Genomic DNA, 19,806 nt, shown 5'->3' on the forward strand with positions numbered 1-19,806 from the left:
TGTTTTGAAACCAAACTCTTGGTGAGGAAATTCCCCCTATTAAAGCAATTTAGATTGTTCCACAATTTAGAGTTTTACTTGGGAGGTAAAGGGTCACACAGGGAATATGTAATAGGTGAAACTAGTATCCAGATTTTCAGGACTCCAAAGTGGCTGTCTATCCACTATGCTATGTTGACTTTCTCCTTCTAATTTTAAAAATATGGATCCACCCAATGATGCAAAAAAAAAAAAGCCATCAGGAAATAAGCCAGTGTTTTGGTATGTAGCAGCACAGACCAATCTCAAACTGTTTTTATGTTGCTGGTTTTTTTTACCATCATTTCCAAGTGCCTGTTTTGGTCTGATTGAAGTAAGATTTTTAGACCAAAGCCCCAAGGCAATATAGATCGTTACCCTGACTTTCATAAAATCACAGAATCTTAGTAGGAAGGGCCCTCAAGGGCCACTCAGTCTTACTAGTATCCTACTGTGACATATCCCCAACATATGGTTATCTAACCTCCCCTAAGCAGAGCTTCTTAACCTTCATGTAATCTGGACCCCTCTGGTATCTATTGAAGTCCATGGACCCCCTATTCAGAATAATGTTTTTAAAAGCATAGAATAAAATACATAATATTACGAAGTGTAACAGAACTTTGGAGCCTGCTCTGATTACCTAAGATGGAAGCATCCCCAATAGTCACTGTGCCAAAAGGAATCAAGTTACATTGGAATATAATTATCAAATTAAAAAAAAAAGTTCCCAGACTCCAGTTTAAGAATCCCTGCCTTAAAGTCTTCTACCATGTGAGACACCTAGTGAAGGCAGCCCAATCATATTAGAGGAAGAAATGACAGCCTTTCTGACATAAACCCTCAAAGTTGGGGCAGTAACCCTAAGGTCTCCAGTTCCATTTATTAACCTATTATGTTTCTTCTGTCCCTATATTTAGCTAAGCCATTTCAGGAGGTGTTTACAGATGGTACCATCTGTTGGGATAAGTTCCAAGGTAAATGACTACCTGATACAGGTCCACAACTCCCCTTTAGCTCCCTACAATACAGGGGAGGATTGGACCTTTGGACCAAATCTAAGTAAATTCTTGTTTATTGTAGAATCAGTCTAAGTTCCCTTTTCTTAATGTGATGAAAAGATTGTGGCATTTTAGACCTGGAAGAGATATGTCATGTCTTCCAGGTTAGATATAACCTTCTCCTCTGACCTTCATAACTCCCCAACTAACCTCTCCTTCCTGCTAAGATCTGCCAGATAATTCCTACAAAGAATATGTTTAGTAGAAACTTCATAAACCAGCAGGCTACATGTTAGAGAGGAAAGTGCACTTGGAAATGTCATCAGAAGTTTGAGGTTCAACTACTAGTTCTGACACTTACTAGATGTCTGGCCTTGGGCCTCTCTGGGCCCAAACTTTCTGTAAAATGAAGGTGTGGGTTTAGTTGTTCACTAAAGTCTCTTCCAGCTCAAATTCGATGACCTAAAGATGATAATGGCCCTTTCACGGACATCTTTCAGTGGCTATGTTTTGTAGTTGAATCCTTCAAGCAGAGGGATATTGGTCTTTTTCCTTCCTCAGTTTAAGATCATTGGCCATTAGTCCTAATTTAGGATATATAATCTCTTGACATCCATTCTAACTCTCTGATTCCTTGGGAGGCTCTGTAACTACACAAGAGAGGTAAATAATGAGAGAACTCCTGGTTTGCACTCCATAATACCAATGGTCAGTACTTTGGCCTGAATTCTCAGAACTTGGCCACATAGGGCTATAATCAGCTATTCTGGTACCCATGGAAAATTCAATTGAGAGAGAGTGGGATGCAGGGGAGAGCCCACCCAATTTGACATAGTGACATCAGGCAAGGGAGTGTCTCATACCCTGGAGAATTCAGATGGGTTAAAGCAATGGAGAGAGGGCTAAGACCCTGAGTGTATATATAAGGAGTGGTTACAATATGTAGAGCAAGGACAGCAGAGGGTCTTAATATCTATAGCCTGAAGGACCACTGTAAAGAAGCTCCTTCCCATTTTAGCACCCAGGAACAAAAACCTAGTTGCTTTGCCCTATTTCTGACTCTGAGTACACCTGGAATGTAATGACCACTACATTCCTAAACCCTGGACATGCTGCTCTTTTATCCTCACTCTCTAATTTTCAATACATCTATAGTCTATATTTATATAGTCTATATCTATTTGCGTCCTTTTCAGTAACCTACAAAAACCACTCCTGATCCTCCCATCAACCCTCACTAAAGTGTATAAGACCCATTTGCTATAATCTTGTATTTCCTCTCCTTCTAGGCTAAACTCCCTGAAAAAATCATAAGTATTTAGTGCCTCTTCCTTCTCAGTCCTCTGGATTATGGTCTTATTTAAGTGAAGGGCTACAAGATTACCAGTGATTTCTTCCTCATCAAATCTAATTCTTTTCTCAACCTCCCTGACCTGTCTGCAGCATTTGTCACTGGTGGTTGCCGTTTTTTCCCTGAATAATCTCTCCTGTATGTACCTCTCTGACACTGTTCTTTCTTGGTTCTCCTGTCTGAGCAATCCTCAGTCTTCTTTGCTGGATCTTCATCCATGGTATGCCCACAATTTTTCTTTTTCTTCTTCTTTCTCTACATACATATCTGTGTGTGTGCCTCTGTTTTTGTCTCTGTCTCTATTTTTCTCCCTTGCTCTCTCTCCCTCCCCTGGACCTGGGGTCAAGAAGAGCTGAGTTCAAATCTGGCCTCAGACACTATGTGACTCAGGGCAACTTAACCCTTAATCCTGTTTTCCTCAGTTTCCTCATCTGTAAAATGAGCTGAAAAAGGAAATGGCAAACTACTCCAGTATGTTTGCCAAGAAAATCTCAAATGGGCTCACAAAGAGTCAAACACAACTGAAATGACTGAACAAAGTTCAAAGCTCTGCTCAGGACCAGCTCAGTTTTTGAGCATGTGGCCATTAAGCTTGAGTTGCCTGTTTGCTGAGAAATGGGAAATGTGCTGTTGTCCATGTTGTCTAATGTGGGAATGAAGGGGAAGAGAAAGTACTTGGTTCAGGCTGAAGTTATATTTAGTAGGGAAAGAAATACAGTTGCCTTGGACTCACCCAGGTAGTCTGTCTCTAAAAATCTAGTGAGGAGCAAGAAAATGAAATTGAGCTGCCCTGGTTTTCACTAGAGTTATCCTCCTTCTTTCCCTCCCTTTTTCCCTCCCCCTTGGAAACACTGCTGCCACTTGCGACAAGAAACAATATGTCCTTTTGTCTCCCAACTTCTCTATCTAATTGCCAGTAAGGGACAGCCGTGTTGTGTCCAGGGGAACAAATGCCCTGGATGGATCCTTAGCCAGTTTACAGCTTCTTTTTTCCCATTCTTTCATCTAAAATATCTTGCTATTTTGGACAAGAAGGCACTGGGCTCATTTTAAGATAATATCTCATCCTGCAGAGGACTCACTAGGTGAAACTTAACCTTTATTATTAAAGAAAGAGCTGACTTTTCCATGATAAGACCAGCAATTTGGGAAGTCAGGAGGAAGCCCAGCCCAATCAAGCCTGTCCCTAGAAGTCAATGCTAAATTATTCATTACAGGATTAATCAGGGTCTTTGCTTTCTCCCTCTCCACATTATTGCCTGCTCTTCAGCATCTCTGCTGGGGAAAATTCTTCAAGGGAAAAGAACAGAATAAAAATGAAAACCAGTTACTTTCCTCTTTGTTTACAGCTCTCTCTCTTGAAATTATTTTGGGCTTAATTGATGTGTATTTACTTCCATACGATATAGTGTCCCTAATAGAATATAAGCTCCTTGAGGACAGGAATCATTTTGATTTTTGTGTCTGTTTCCCAAGTGCCTTCCACGTAATAGGTGCTTAACAAATATCTGTTGAATCTACCTGATTTGAATCACAGAAAGCCTCAAAGGGGGACAGGGGTTGGAACGACTGATTAGAGGCCATGTGCTTGTAAAGTTATAGCTTAAAGACAGATTTTGATTATGTATGCTGTCTTAATCTCTTTCCACTGTCATGAATAATTAAGAATCCCATGCACAAGAAAAACCTCACAGTCATTCTGTTTATATTTGTCAAGTGCTTGGGTGAATATTACAGAATACTGTAAACACAGTCGTTCATGGCAGCCCCGCTGTGTCTGTAGCAAAAGAATTTTAGTTCACTGTTACTAAATGAGAAGTATCCAGTTCCTGTCATCCACAGAGTGAGACTTTATGTTTGGCTAAGAGCCCCAGGATTTTGTCTGATTCTTTTAGAATGGATCAAGATTTAGGAGGCTGCTTCCTCCCCCAAACTTATATGCTGTGTCCTATAACTAACAATAATTTCAATCCATTTAAATATTTTCTTTGGTGAGGCAATCGGGGTTAAATGACTTGCCTAGGGTCATACAGCTAGTGAGTGTCAAGTGCCTAAAGCAGGATTTAAACTCTGGTCCTCCAGGCTCCAGAGCCAATATGCTATCCTCTGTACCACTTAGCTGGCCCAACCCATTTAAATATTAACCCCTAATTCTCAGTCTCTTTGACTACAGGGAAAAGCTAAGGGGGCAATTCCTTGGAAGTTTTATTTGTGATATTTAAAAAGTTCAAGAGACATAACTTCTGGGTAATTAGTCATTTTATTAATAATGTGAGCATTTTAAAGAAAAGGTCAGTGGTATTCTTGAATGCCAAAGACAATCATGGTGGCAGGCTCATGGCTTATATGCCCTTGGAAGAGGGATGTCCCAGAGGGTGGTAATCAACTTTGATTGGTTAACAATTAATGAGAGAATTAACATTACAATGAAGGGTTGGACCTATTCTAATGAACTTTGATTATGTCATTTACTTCTAGGTTATCCCCAGCATTGGGCAATCTATCCAAAGAATTTATATCCCCCACCCAAGCCTTCACTAGTTGGGTGGCGTAGCAATAGCAAGAATGAGGACAATGTTAATCCTGTCTTCCATCAGTCCCATCCCTAAGAGACTAGAGAAGGAAACAAGATGGAAAAAAACCTGAGGTCTCCTCAATTTTAATAATTGGTCATTAATGAAATAAATAATAATTTCTCTCAAAACTAATGTGGTGTAGGAGACTGGTCACCTCCTTCTATGAGGCAGGGTCAAAGTAGCTTCCTAATTGCTTACTTCGAGTAGAGTTCTTGCCACCGTTCACACCCACATCACCATATTCACAAGGGATAAGAAGCTGTTTGCTGACTATCCCCTCATGCAGTAAAGGTAAGCAAAGCAAAATGATCGGAAAAAAGAGTGATCCCTTAACTGGAGGTACAAATAAGGGATGAGGGGAAGGGATATCAGTTATGAGATCAACATAAAAATCAACATGGAGACAGATTCTCCAAAAAAAAGAAGTATGAACACAAATTGTCAAATGCTACCTTCCATCAAAGAAGAAAAACTTTCCCCGTCCATTCTTTTCTCCATGGACAAAGTGCCCCTCGAATCTGTCTGTGGAGGAGTAGGTGACTGTGCAGAAGCCATGTGGTAACCCATCATCATCCAGATGCCCTTGGAAAAATTGAAAAGCAAAGGAATCCATATAAAACCGGGATTGCTCCAACCATTAACAAATGAATAATGTGACTAAGACTTAACAAGGTGCTCTGAGGTCAGACATATGACAACCCATCCCAAGATGTATTTTTAAAAAATAATTTTAATTTCACCTTTAAAAAAAAATCATAATGATTATGGGATATAACCCTTCTCTTTCCCTCCCCCTCTCCCCTTCCATGAACCCTTCCTTCTAACAAAGGAAAACAGTACATACTAGCCAAACATGTGTTGCCATCTACAGCTTTCTGTACTACCAAAAGGAGGGCTTCTCAGAAGGTACTTCACTCACCTGGGTCCCCTGAGCAACAATGACTTGGAGGCTTTAACAATTTGCTTTAAAGGAGTACAAAGATTAGAAATTTTCGTAATTTCTGTTGTGTGAATATAGAACAGAAAAGAAGTTCCTCTTTAGCTGGAAATCCCAGGGTTGTACAATTCATCAATTACCTAACAAGTGCCCAACCTTTCATCTTTGTGTTAAGGGCAGTAGGCACAACAGGGATTACTATGTAGCCAGGCATATTACCATTTAATTCTTTCAACTCATCCATTTAGTATCATAACAATAGCTTACATTTACATAATCCTTTAAGGCTTACAAAGTTAATACATACATGCTCTCATTTGATATAACACCCCTGAGAAGATGCGGCTGGTATTATAATCCCCCCAACATGTTATTATAACATGAACAACTAAATATTGAAATGGTTCTGATATCTCAACAGAGTAGATGTTCTTCTACACTATGCAGATTTTTTAAAAAGTCCTATTAATGTGCTTTGTTTTTACTTTACAAATATTGATAGATCGAGGCAGCTACATGATACAGTGGGTAGAGTACCAGACCTGGGGTGAGAAAACTCAGCTTCCCAAGATCAAATCTGGTCTCAGACACTTATTAGCTGTGTGACCCTGGGCAAGTCACTTCACCTTGTTTGCCTCAGTTTCCTCATCTGTAAAATGAGCTGGAGAAAGAAATCAGTCCACTCATATCTTTCCCAAGAAAACCCCAAATAGGGTCACAAAGAGTCAGACATGACTGAAACGACTCAACAACAACTTACAGATTACTCCCACTTTGTGAGACATCTTTTGAAACTAAGTAAAACATATAATATAGTTACTTTCTCTGGAAGTACAGGATATATTTCTCATCTGTAGTGCACCCTGTCCCCTTGATTTAAAAAATAAAAATCTATTTTTGTCTCCTTCCCATGTTCACCCCATTGGGGAAAAAAACAAAAAGTAAGTCCTTTTTTTAAATATTAATTTTATCTATTTTCAGTGTTCTACAATCACTACCATATAATTTAGATTTTTTTCCCCTACCTCCTTCCTCCCTCCCCAAGATGGCATAAAATTTTATATAGGTTCTACACATACATTCCTATTAAATACATTTTCACTATAGTCATGCTGTGTAGAAGAATTATAATGAATGGGAGAAATCATACAACAAACCAAAACATGATATACACAAAAAAAATGATCTACTATATTCTGCAACTGAATTCCATAGTTCTTTCTCTGGATGTTGAAGGCATTTTGCCTTAAAAGAACATTGGAAATTTTTTTAAGTCCTTGCACTACTACGAAGTTCCAAGTCTATCAGAAAAAGCTCTCGTACACTATGATCGTTGCTGTGCACAAAGTTTTCCTGGTTCTTCTCCTTTCGCTCAGCATCAGATTATACAAGTCTTTCCACGCCTCTCTGAAGTCTTCCTGCTCATCATTTCTTATAGCACAATAGGACTCCATTACATTCATATACCATAATTTATTCAGTCATTTCCCAATTGATGGGCATTCCCTTGATTTCCAGTTTTTGGCCACCACAAAAAGAACTGCTATAAATATTTTTGTACATGTGGGACCCTTCTCCATTTTTATGATCTCTTGGGGATACAGTCCTAGAAGCGGTATTGCTGGGCCAAAGGGCAAAAAGTAATTTCTTATGAATGCATTGTGAATGCAATGCATTGCGAAGCAAAACGAATTCCCTCAATGGCTATGTAAAAAAAGTGTGACTCATGCTGCACCTTAAATTCATCATCACTCCAACATGGGTAGCCTCTTCTAGTCAGTTCTTTGGAATTGTGAATGTTCATTACATAGATAGGAGTTGTCACAGCTTTCAAATTTGTTTCTTTTTACAGGATTGTTGTTATTGTTTAAGTGGTTCTGCTAATTTCATTCTTCACCAGCTTATAAAAGTCCACAAAATCATTCATTTGAAGATATTGGTGTTTCAGTATCAATTGTTCTTCTGGGTCTCCTTACTCACTCGGCATCAGTTCCTATAAGTCCACGTCTTTCTAAAATCATCTATTATCTCATTTCATACACCATAACAGTACTCTTGTCACCTTCATTTATCACATTATATTCAGTTATTTCTCAATTGATATACTGCCCAGTAGGTTCCAGGGTTGGATTTTTTGCCACCACACACACACGGAAAGCATCTATAAGTATTTCTATATATAACCCATTCATGACTGCATCTCCTGTGGGACTCTGGCCAATACCTTCTCAAGTTCAGCGCAGGCTAACACAATATGCTCTTTCTCTTGACATTACAAAGATTCCAGTGGAGGATTACGTATAAACAAACTGAAGCTAAGATATCTTAAACTGTACCTATCCTACTTAAACAACTCTCTAGCTCTGGCTAATACTGCAATGCCAGTAATACCACTGGGCATCCTCTATGGTAGATATTCAGGATGTGAATAGGAATTGCACACATCATTCCCCAGCTTAATAAACTCTAATAGTTCCATATTACATCTAGAATCAAAACCAAATACCTCTCTCTGGCATTTAAAGCTCTTCACAGACTGTCTCCATGCTGATTGTACTCTATACATTTATCAGTCCAGCCAAATGGGCTCCTGTGCTCATCTCTTTGTCCAGACTGTCACCTATGCCTGGAATGCAATCCCTTCTCAGTTCTGTCTCTTAAAATCTCTAGTTACCTTCAAAGTTCAGCTTGTCTGTCACCTGGGTTTATGAACTTTCCTTATTCTTCCAGTAACTACCACCTATTCCCCCTCTGCCCAATTTACTTCATATTTTTCTTTTCTTGCCTGGAGTTGTAATTTCATGGTTATACTGAATACACAGTAAGGAAGCCCTATTGGTGCAGACTGGCATCTTCTCTGCGGATCACAGTGCATAGTTTCCTGAGGCATTTGCTCAGGATCACATTGTCAGGATGCATCAGAATGAAGACTCAAACTCTGATTGAGGCCATAACCCCATTCACAATGCCATGCTTCTCTGGTATTTTGTATGTATATATGGGTGTGTGTGTACACACACCCATATATACATACATATTATATATAATATATTATACATAGCATGTATATATGTACATGTGCATGTGTATATACATATATAAATATATGTGTGTATATATATTTTGTAGATATTTATAATTGTCATATGGTTTTCTCTTAAAGTTCCTTGAAAGGACTTATACTAACTGATGCTGAGTGCAATGAGCAGAACCAGTAGAACACTCTACACAGTAAGAACAATGTTGTGAGATGACTAACTTTGATAGACTTGGCTCTTCTCAGCAATGCAAGGATCTAAGACAACTCCAAAAGGCTAATGATGGAAAATGCCATCCACGTCCAGAGAAAGAACTATGGAGTCTGATTGCTGATCGAAGCAGACTCTTTGCTCTCTTGTTTTGTTTCTTCTTTATCATGGTTCCTTCCATAGGTTCTAATTCCTCTTTACAACATGACTAATGTGAAAATGTTTAATAGGAATGTACATATACAGAGCCTATATGAAACTGCATCTTGGGGAGGAGGAAAAATTTAGAACTCAAAATCTTATGGCAGTGAAAGTTGAAACCTAAAAATAAAGTAATTTTAAAAAAAATTTAAAAACAGACATTTCCTTGAAAATTGGAACTGTTTCATTTTTATCCCCAGTGCCTGGAACATAGGAGGTTCTTAGTAAATGTTTGTAGATAAAATGACAGAATAGAGAGACAAGGATAGGTTGTCATCTCCATCTTTGGAAGTCATTTATAGCATTTCAATGGCACAAGGGATAGAATGTTGGCCCTGGAGTTGGGAAGACTTGAGTTCAAATCCAGTCAAATCCCTGGGCTAAGTCACTTAATTTATATTTGCCTCAACTGTAAAACAGATACAATAATACCACCTACCTTGCAGGGCTGTTTAAGGATTAAGTGAGATCATATTTGTGCTTGACACACAGTAAGTATTCCCATGGGCACCCACACTGCTATTGCAAAGGATCATCAATGCCACTGGGTTCACGTGTTTTTATTTTGAATAACTGCAGCCCAAACAGCTACAATAATAATGTTCTGGTGTGAAACAGCTTCAGTCATTGTCAGAGTGAGGTTTTAGACTACTGGAAATCTATAAAGATCCTCCAAAAAGTCTACCAACATCTTACAGTATTAATATCTTGTAGTATTAATTTTGTTGTTCAATCATGTCCAACTCTTTGTGATCCCATTTGGGGTATCCCCATTTGAGGAAAATACTGGAGTGGTCTGCCATTTCCATCTTGAGCTCATTTTACAGATGAGGAAACTGAGGCAAACAGCTTTAAGTGGCTTGCCCAGGGTCACATAGCTAGTAAATGTCTAAGGCCAGATTTGAACTCAGGTCTTCCTGATTCTAGGTCACTATCTATTCACTTGGTCACCTATCTGCCCTGTAGTGTTAATTAACGATAATTAATATTGTATATTATTGCTTGTCCCAATTCTAGGCCACTATCCACTTGGTCACCTAGCTGCCCGTAGTATTAATTAACAATAATTAATATTGTATATTATTGCTTGTCAATGTCTGTGTTGTTAGCTTTTTTTTTTTTTTTAACTGATAAAACGAAGCCTACTATTTCATTAGTGTAGGGGCCCCTCAGTGAGGAGCTCTCTACCTCAACGCAGATCAGCCTTTTCTCTAAAACTTCTAGTCTCACAGAGTATTTAGTGGATGCATAGGACTTGGAGTCAGGAAGACCTCAGTTTGAATATTACCCTCTGATATCTATTAACTGTATTCTAGTCAAGACACTTAAATCTCTTCAGTTACCTCATTTGTAAAATAGAAATAAAAATAGAACCTGAGAGTTGATGTGTAAACTTGAAAACTTTGTGAACTTATAAACTTTAAAATCCTATATATAGTTAGCAACTATTATTATATTATTATTATGAGGCGAAATGACTTTCCAAGGGTCACAGAGTCATCACATTTTGGAGGTTGAACATGAATCCCCATCTTCCTTCTCTCTAGTACACCACACCTGCTTCCCTCAGGTTTTACTGATGATGAACAAAAATTTTCTATGTTTTCTCAACAGTATTAGTGGAAAGAATGGATGGGTTGCTTTCTTAAAAAAACTTTTTTGGATGAAACAAGTAGAAATGGGTGGGACAGAACGCATGAATGAATGATTCTTGGACTGAAACACCTGTGCACTATTGAACACGATGAGCTCAACATGATAGCTAAAATGCAGCCCTCAGATATCACATTCTACCCCATAGAAGAGACTGAAAAGAGGATATTAATAAGAATGATGTTTTGGCTTTCTCTAATTTTTGAAAAATGCTATTCAAAACACAAAATGTATTTTTCTAAAGAGATAAAAACATTGCTCTTTAGATTTGATGATTATTTTTCAAAAAAGGGAACAAAAACTGTTACTTGTTTACTTAGATGTATATGCAAATAAGCAAACAAGCTCCTACTGTAACACTTACAAGTTTCGTCATGCAGAAGAGATGTTGGTGAACGTTGTTACTTTAGTAGCTTATGAAAGACCGGGTTGTACTCTTCTTATATGAGTCCTTCTCACTGGCGCCAAAAAGACACAGGAGCCAGGAGAGAATTGGGCTGTGGTTGTTTTCCTATTGCACAACTACACTTGACTGCCCAGGAGAGTGAGCATTCCGTGGGTCTTTAGTCACATGAAACGTCCTCTGGATAAATGGCTTTCCCAGAGTAACAATACCAATCGCCTTCTTGGGGCTCAACCAAAATGAGCTCTCTTTCTTTTTGCAGAAACACAAAAGTCACAAGTGAATGTGGACACATCCCCTCTGCCCCTCCCACTTCCTGTAATGCTGTAGAGCATGGCAGGAGCAGTGAAAGGCATCTGGGAGCTAACAACAGCCCTATGGATTTAGTGCTTCCTACTTCTAATTTGAAGTGTAAAAATAGACGTCTCAATTTTGATTTTTCCATTACAGCATCTAATTATTCAGCTTGAAAGTGAACCTCTTGTAGAAAACAGTGCCCAACGTACCCACCATTCAGGTAACAAGTTAAGGTTTTGTTAAAAATGAACAACTGTCAGTGGAAAAATTTTAGTAAAAGATTGGGGGTGGGGAAGAAGGGGAATTAGGATTAGGGGAATTCCAATGAAAAAATTTCCTTCCTTAGTCAAAGTATTTCCATCACAGTCATCGAAGTAAAACAAAAAGCATTACCTAGCAAATGAAATCCGGGCACTTGAGTAAACAAGATTGAAAGAGACATGTAATGAACCCTTAAGGGACCAGCTTCATGATTTAAGTTGTGATTAATGCAAAAGGCATGCCACTAAATTATCAGCACCAGTCTTCATAAGACTGAAGCCTTGCTTTAGCATAGTGTAGCTAGCACCTGAGAAGTCAGATCTGGATTCTGATCCCAACTCTGTTATTAATTAGGTATGTGACCACGGGAAGTCATTGCAACTCTCTAAGCCTCAGTTTCCTCATCGGTCAAACTAGGGGATTGAATTAGATAATCTCTAGGCCATAGTCTGAGCCCATAAAGCCCTCCATCTTCTCAGATCATTCATTCCCTGTTGAGATTTCTGAGAGTGGAACTCAATCAGATTCACTCACTAGAGACCTTACCCCTCCTCATAAAACCCTCAGCCTGCTTCCAGACCCCTGCATTGATCCACGCCTGAAATGAGGATGGATCCAAGATTCTTACCCAAGAGTCTGGTGTAATACTTTGCCAACTCATAGGATCACAAGAGAAAGGAATTAATGGCAGAAGAGAATTTTTAGTCCAAACCTCCAATAAGGAAACTGAGTCCAGAGGAAAGCTTAACTTACTTGCCCAAGGATCATGCAAGTAATAAAGGACAGAGGCAGAACTGGAGCCCAGGTGCTATGGCCCCAAATCTAATGCTCTTTCCACTGTACTGTGATTCAGAGGGAACATTGTAGGTTCCCTCCCCTTGCTATCATCTAAAGATTTTTATGTCTCTGGCTGTATCCCTTCCCCAAATGTCCTGCTTTGGAGCTGTTGCCTTCCTACTATTTGGGGGGCCAAGTGAGGCATGGGTGCTGTCTTCACTTTGATGTCTTTTTACATCACAGTCATTTTTGCAAGGGTCAAAAAGCCCCACCTCCCACTCCCCCAAACTGTTCCCCCTCTTATAAGAAAGAAAAACAATTAAGCAATGTCACCCTTCATCTGGCAATGTATAAAATATTCAGTTTTATTAGTTTCCCACCTCTCTGCCATGCAGACAGGAAGAATGCCCTCATTTTCTTTCCTTTGCTGTCCATTCCACTGTATGCTTCTATCCTTAGGCCCTAAATTAAGACATATTGTCTACTCTTTCTTCTTTTGAGTTATGTTTTCATGGCAGAACTACTATTTAGCATTGACTAGGTTAGTCTGGTTCTTTTCTGACAGCCCCTTTTAAATCCCAGAAATTTGTAATGCAATAGAATCATTTTTTTTTTCAGCTCTAAGTCCTATTAAGCTACTTTCCCAAGCTTCAGCAGTTACAAAAGTTGAGAAGAGAAGCGGTGAGCCACCTGAAAGAAGAATGGGGCTCAGGTGGCACATATCTGATTTTATGACAATATTCTAGGGTTTTCTGGATTTTAATTTCTGCATAGATAACAGGCACCAATAAAAGATGCTTTGCTTCTTGAATTGAAATACCAACAGTATAAAATGGGTATAAACTTTCATCCTCTCAAATTTACCTAAAGTAATCCTCTTTCTAAGGATTATATTCAGTTTATAAAGTACCCTGAGTTTCCCCTAAAGCTTCTATGCCAACGTCAAACACATAATAAAATACCTACCAAGTAGTCAACTACCATCATAGTTCTCCAGACTATAGAAGATACATGGCTGGCCCAGTAGGGGCAGGGTAAGAAATATGAAGTGAGCTACTGAGTCACTATATTGCTTTTATAAGGCATTTCAATTAAATGTCAACAAACAAAATCCACTGTATCCTACTACATCGAGGCCGGAGGTATTTACAGACATCAGGGAAGGAAAAGATTCAGTATCCATCAATCCTGCCTCTGAACTGTGTCCTAGAGATGATGATCTGTGGCACAATTGAAAAATTAACTTCAATTCTATTAGGTTATAGACGAGATGCTCCTGATCCCATGACCCTCCAGCCTTGGCTGGCTTCAACTCATCTGTCCTCTCAGAATCCTTGTCTTCCTTCAAGGTTCACCTTACATACCATGTTGCCTATGCAGCCTTGCCTGGTTCCATAGCATTCTCCACTTTCATTGGTTGTCCTTAACCTCCTGAATTTTCTTGGCACTGGACTCATTTGTAAACATGTTGTCACCACCACCCAGTACAATGCAAGCTGGGGGATAGCAAGGACCTTTGTTACAGAATTAACAAGGTATGGAGAGAATGCCAGACTTAGGTCACAAAAATCCTGGTTCAGACCTCTCTTTTCCCTTCCTTGCCTCCCACAGTGCTAAGCAGAGGGCCTGGCACACAGTAGAATCATTTGTTGGACTGAATTAAACTTGGTATGAGAGCATGGCCAGCAGCCCGTGTTCCTATGAGAGTGTCACTGAGAAGCAGAAATTCCCTTTGGATCCGTGATCACAGCTGCCATTGTGACTGATCTACCCCACGCACAGTGATAGGAGATTTGACATATAGAGCTGCATTTTCCTCGCTAGAGCTCAGGTCTTTACAACACAATCAGTTTTCTATCCCAGAAGACGCCTCATTTTTTCTCTGTAACAAGGAAGAGATTTATTGGTGATAGGAAAAGTAGTGGGAAGTGACAATGATGTCAACAATTATACCCCCAAAAAGGATAAGTAAAAGTCATTAATTAGAGGGAGAGGAAGCACACCCTTTTCTTTTTAAGGTCTCTCTGGCCAAGTCACACAACATAAATTCATGCCATTGAGTTTAGTTTCTTAACATGTAGCTTTGCTTGCAGATTTAATATTTCCTAGTTTTATAGGATTTGGGAGTTGGAAAAGAGCTTAGAAATCACCAGCATCAATGTATTCACTTTACAGATGTTCAGAGAGTTCAAAAAGAAGGAATTATTTGCTCAAGGTCGCAAAGGAATAGTGCTGGGATTTGAACCTAGGCCCTCTGACAGATCTTTAATATAGCTTAGCTACTGCCTTGTTCTGGTCATCGTTTTCTATATATAATGAAGCAGAATCATGTAGTGGATGCATGGTATACTCAGAGCAGGGAAGATCTTAGTTCAAACCCTATGGCTGACAATCAGTTACTATAGGATCATGGACATATCAAGTGACCTCTCTGAGTCTTGGACAATTCTCTAACTTAGTAGATGGGTCATGTTCTGTGTTGGTGAAAGGAATTCCCACACCTATGAAATCACAGATTCTTGGACATTTCAAGCAACATTTTCTCTCTCTCTCTGCATACAATGTACATACACATATAAATATATATATACATACATACACACACATACACACATATACTTTATTCCACTCAAAAAATATTTATTAAATACCTACTTCATGCAAGAAAAAGTGGGCATCTTATTAACAAAGATTAATAATAAAGCCTTTATCCCTAAGGAGTTTGTAATCTGGTAGAGGACTGAAGACAAGCATATATATCAAGTAATACCCTATTCTCTTCCTTAAGTTTTTGATAATTTTTAAAAAATCCATGCCAATTTGTCTTTATTAATTTTGTAAGTCTCATTAGGTTTATTTTTTAAAATGTATTTATTGAACTTAAGAAATAAAACAAGCATTTCCATAACATAGTAGAATAGAAAAAAAATGATTACACATGAAACTGCAAACCTATAATGTATGACAATATTGTTTTTAAAATGACTTTGAGTGAATAAGTCTTTTTTACTATGATATTTGGCTATTATAAACATCCAAAATAAAAGATATTAAGTTTATTTTTTTACTTTAATCTTCCTAACATTATTTGAGGAATTGATAATTTGTTCATAGGGTCACAGAGTTGGAAAGGATATTTGTAGTGATCCAGTTCAATGCCTTCACTTTATTTTACTTTAAAAGACATTTTACTGATGTTCTTTTTAAAAAAAGAATCTTCACTGTCACTTCCCATTGACTCACTGCCTTCCACCCCCTGGTTCCCTTTCCCTTGTAAACAAGTAAATATAGACAGCCAAAATAAATGATAACATTGGCCAAGTCTGAAAGCATGTGACTCATTTTGTACCAATAGTTGACCACCTTCAGGCAAGTTGACTGTGAATTTTAAATTGGTTCTTAGGTCTGTTCATAATTTTTCCTTTTAAATTACTGTGGTCATTGTGTAAATGCTTCTGTTTCTGCTTTTTTGGCTCTACATTAGTGCATAAAAGTGTTCCCAAGTTTTTCTGAGGGAAGAAGGAAATAAGCATTCATAGAGTGCCTACTATGTGCTGAGGATTGTGCTAAGTGCTTCTTACAAATATTCTCATTTGGCTACTGTAATATTCTCATTTGGCTACTGTAATAATCCTTTAACTGTTTCCCCTGACTCCACTGGCTTCCCATTCTAATTTACTCTCTACTCTGCTGCCACATTAAATTTCCTCAAGCACAGCTCTGATCACAACTCTCCCTTGCTCAAAAGCTTTCAACAGTTCCCACTGCCTGCAGAATAAATTACTTAGCCTGGAATTATTCCAGCACGATCTTACCCCACATTACCTATCCAATGTTATCTCATACTATTCACCTTTCCCAGTCCCAGGTTCCAAGCAAACTGGGTGACTTTGTCATTAACACTCCTTTCACTTTTCCTCTTTCATGTACTTAATCACACCATTAGCTCTTCTTTGAATGCCTTCTTCCACCCATCCAATTCCCACTCAAGCATCAAGAGTCAGACCAAATATAACCTCCGCCATGAAGCCTTCCCTGATATATTTTCCTGGCTCTCTGCGATCTCTTCATCTTCTCAATTCCTTTTGTACTTTTTATACTTAGCACATTTTAAAACCATTTAAAATTTATTTTTTTTTTATTTTTAACATTCATTTAAAATTTCTGAGTACCAAATCTTCTCCCTCCCTCTGCCTCTCTCCTACCCACTGAGAAGGCAAGAAATGTGATATCAAGTATACATGTGAAATCATGCGAAACATTTCTGTATTGCAAAAAAGCAAGAAAAATTAAGTGAAAAAATTATGCTTGAATTTGCACTCAGCCCTTCTCAGTTCTCTCTCTGGAGGTGAATAGTATTTTTCTTCATAAGTCCTTCAGAATTACTTATTAGGTAAAGAGAACTGGATTTGGGGTAAGAGGATGAGTTCAGATTCTGTCTGTGTTATTTACTGTGTGGTCTTGAGCAAGTTTCGTCTCCTTAGTTTCTTAATCTAAAAAGTGGGGGGGGGGGGGGGGAGGGAGATGTGGTTCAATGAGATGACCTTTAAGGTTCCTTTGATCTATAAATATCCTGTGGTGCTCTTTGAGCCTCATTCTCCTCATGTACAAAATGAGGGGGTTGAATCAGATGAACTCTAAGGTCAATCTTTCGAATCCTAGGATCTTATGTCCTTCTTTACCATCTCATAAACTTCTTGAGGACAGAAATAGTTTCTTGTTTCTATTTGTACCCTCCACAGATTCCCGTACAATACCAAGGTGCAATAATTTATTTGTTGCAGAAATGTACTTTGCATTCCCAGGGGCCCTGAATAATTACAGAAAAATGACACTGCATGTGTGATACAGTGGAAGGAAAATGCTAGGTTGGGAGGTGGAAGACTGGATTTAAATCCTGACTTTGATATATTGACGTGTGACCTCAGACAAGTGGTAACCCCTGGGGGAAAATATTAAACAATTAAAAAAAACGTTTTGCATGACTGCAAATATATAATCTAAATCAAATTGCTTTCCTTCTCAAGGGAAGGGAGGGAAAGAAGGAAGGAAAGTATTTAGAACTCAAAATTTAAAATAAAAACAAATACTAAAATTGTTTTTATGTAATTGAAGAGAAATTGAAATGTTAAACAAATAAGAGATAACCTCTGAAACATTGTTTCTCATCTATAAGGAGGGGTGTGGGGTGGGGACTACATGAACTCCAAGTTCCATTCTGACTGTCACGCATGAAACGCTGACCCTTCTTGGACTACCTTAAATCAGCCACTACAGAGGTATAATAAAAGCTGGAATTTATATGAAACTTTACAGTCTTTTACATACATTCTCCTATTTAAGCATCTCAACTGGCCTGTGAGTTAAGTACCATAGCTATTATTATATTCATTTTGAAGATTAGAAAGCTGAGGGTCACAAAGCTGACATGTATCAGAGACAAAAGTATACTTAAATTCATGTGTAGGATTTTACCCATTTATACCCTTTAGTATTATTAAGTCTTTGGTCCCCAAAGGGCCATAAACATAACAAGTGTCCTCATAATTTCACCCTCTACTGCCTACCCCTGGAAAATAGCTGTGCTGCAGCAGTTGGAGTACTATATTGGAGATGACCGGCCCAGCTTTAACATTTACTACTTATAACCTTGGACAAATCATTTCCCTGGGCTTTAGTTTTATCCTGTGCAAAATGAGGGAGTTGAACCAGAAGATTTGTAAGACCTCTTGCAACTAACTCTAAATCTATGTCCCAGTGATCCTTCCTCAAATTAGAAACGAAGATATTGCCTTGTGGAGGGAAAATAAATGTACAAGAACAGAAAAGGGCATTTTATCTCAAGTTGGGAAAAGATAAAAAAACACTACTGTGAAGCAAATATTTTTTTAAAGCTATAAGTACGTTGATTAATGAGCTTTAGATATTACTCTACAAGTCTTAACCATCTCTCCGGTGAGAAATGATCCACAGTAAACTTTTTTAAAAATGCTGACAGTTGAAAAAAATCACATATTAATAGATTACAGACAGAGAAACATCAGGCTAGCTATTCTAAAGGTAGAACTGCTTGACACATCAGTAAGGAAGTCTATCAAGCTAGCATCTGTACAGGAAGGGGGAAATGCTGTTTCATTAGCTGCTTGGTTACACACATTTATCAGCCCAAGAGGTGACCCCTCTAAGACAGGCATGGACAAGAACCATAATTAGAGGTGATGAAAAGGGAGGATCCCAACCAATGAGATCAGAGATGTAGAGCTAAATCATCTAGGCCAATCCCTCATTTTGCAAATCAGGAAACTGAAACTCAGAAAGGGTAAGTGACTTGTTCAAGCAATAACATAGGAATCTGAACCCAGATCTTTTTGACTCCAAATCCAATGCTTGAGCCATGCAAATATTAAAAAGACATTATTGTAAACATTTAACCTCAACTGAACAATACTTTCAAATGTATAGTCAACCCCATAAAACTGAAGGGGAGGGGGAACTGCAGCAATGAGTCTTTGGAGAATGGAAGATCTCATGTTAGGGGGTAGGGTGGCATATAGGAATCATAAAGTTACTCAAGAGTGGTTCTTCTATAGGAAGACAATTATTAGTCAATGTCATGGCCCCATACAGGTTTTTAAGAAGTAAAGCACACAAAACAAAAATGCCAATTAATATCATGGGTAGGTATGATAATAATATTATAGAATGATTTAAGGTTGTCAAAGCACTTTGAATAATTACCTTGCTTGATATACAGCAGATATGTATCACTAGACTTGTACATGCATACAGGTAATTACCTGGGCAACTGACCCATCCCCAGACAGTTTAAAAGCTAGAAGCTTCCAGCTGTCCTACATACCAGTACAGACTTGCCTAAGATCCACATAGCTTCTGTGATTAAGTCATTCTAGTATGCAATATTAACACAACACTACCTCCATCTCTAAGCTGATTTTTAGACTATTAGGAAGACAGCTAAGGTCAGAATCTTGGAGGTGTGGGGGAGGGAAAGAAGAAGGGGGTTTTAACCCCAACATAGCTTTACACTAGCTTTTGAAATGTAAAATTTTATTTTTTTTTACC

At 38.4% G+C, this 19,806-nt stretch overlaps 1 protein-coding gene across 6 annotated transcripts in view; it reads right to left on the reverse strand.

Moving 5' to 3' along the window:
- Window positions 1–19,806, reverse strand: part of SETD7 (SET domain containing 7, histone lysine methyltransferase) — a 155,881-nt gene that overhangs the window by 45,630 nt on the left and 90,445 nt on the right. For all 6 annotated transcript variants that reach the window (XM_072621084.1, XM_072621085.1, XM_072621082.1 and 3 more), the window contains one exon: window positions 5,399–5,528. In XM_072621084.1, the coding sequence (XP_072477185.1) occupies window positions 5,399–5,528 (130 nt within the window). The remainder of the gene's footprint in view (window positions 1–5,398; window positions 5,529–19,806) is intronic.

Source organism: Notamacropus eugenii, chromosome 6, assembly GCF_028372415.1.
Source record: "Notamacropus eugenii isolate mMacEug1 chromosome 6, mMacEug1.pri_v2, whole genome shotgun sequence".
NCBI lineage: Eukaryota > Metazoa > Chordata > Mammalia > Diprotodontia > Macropodidae > Notamacropus > Notamacropus eugenii.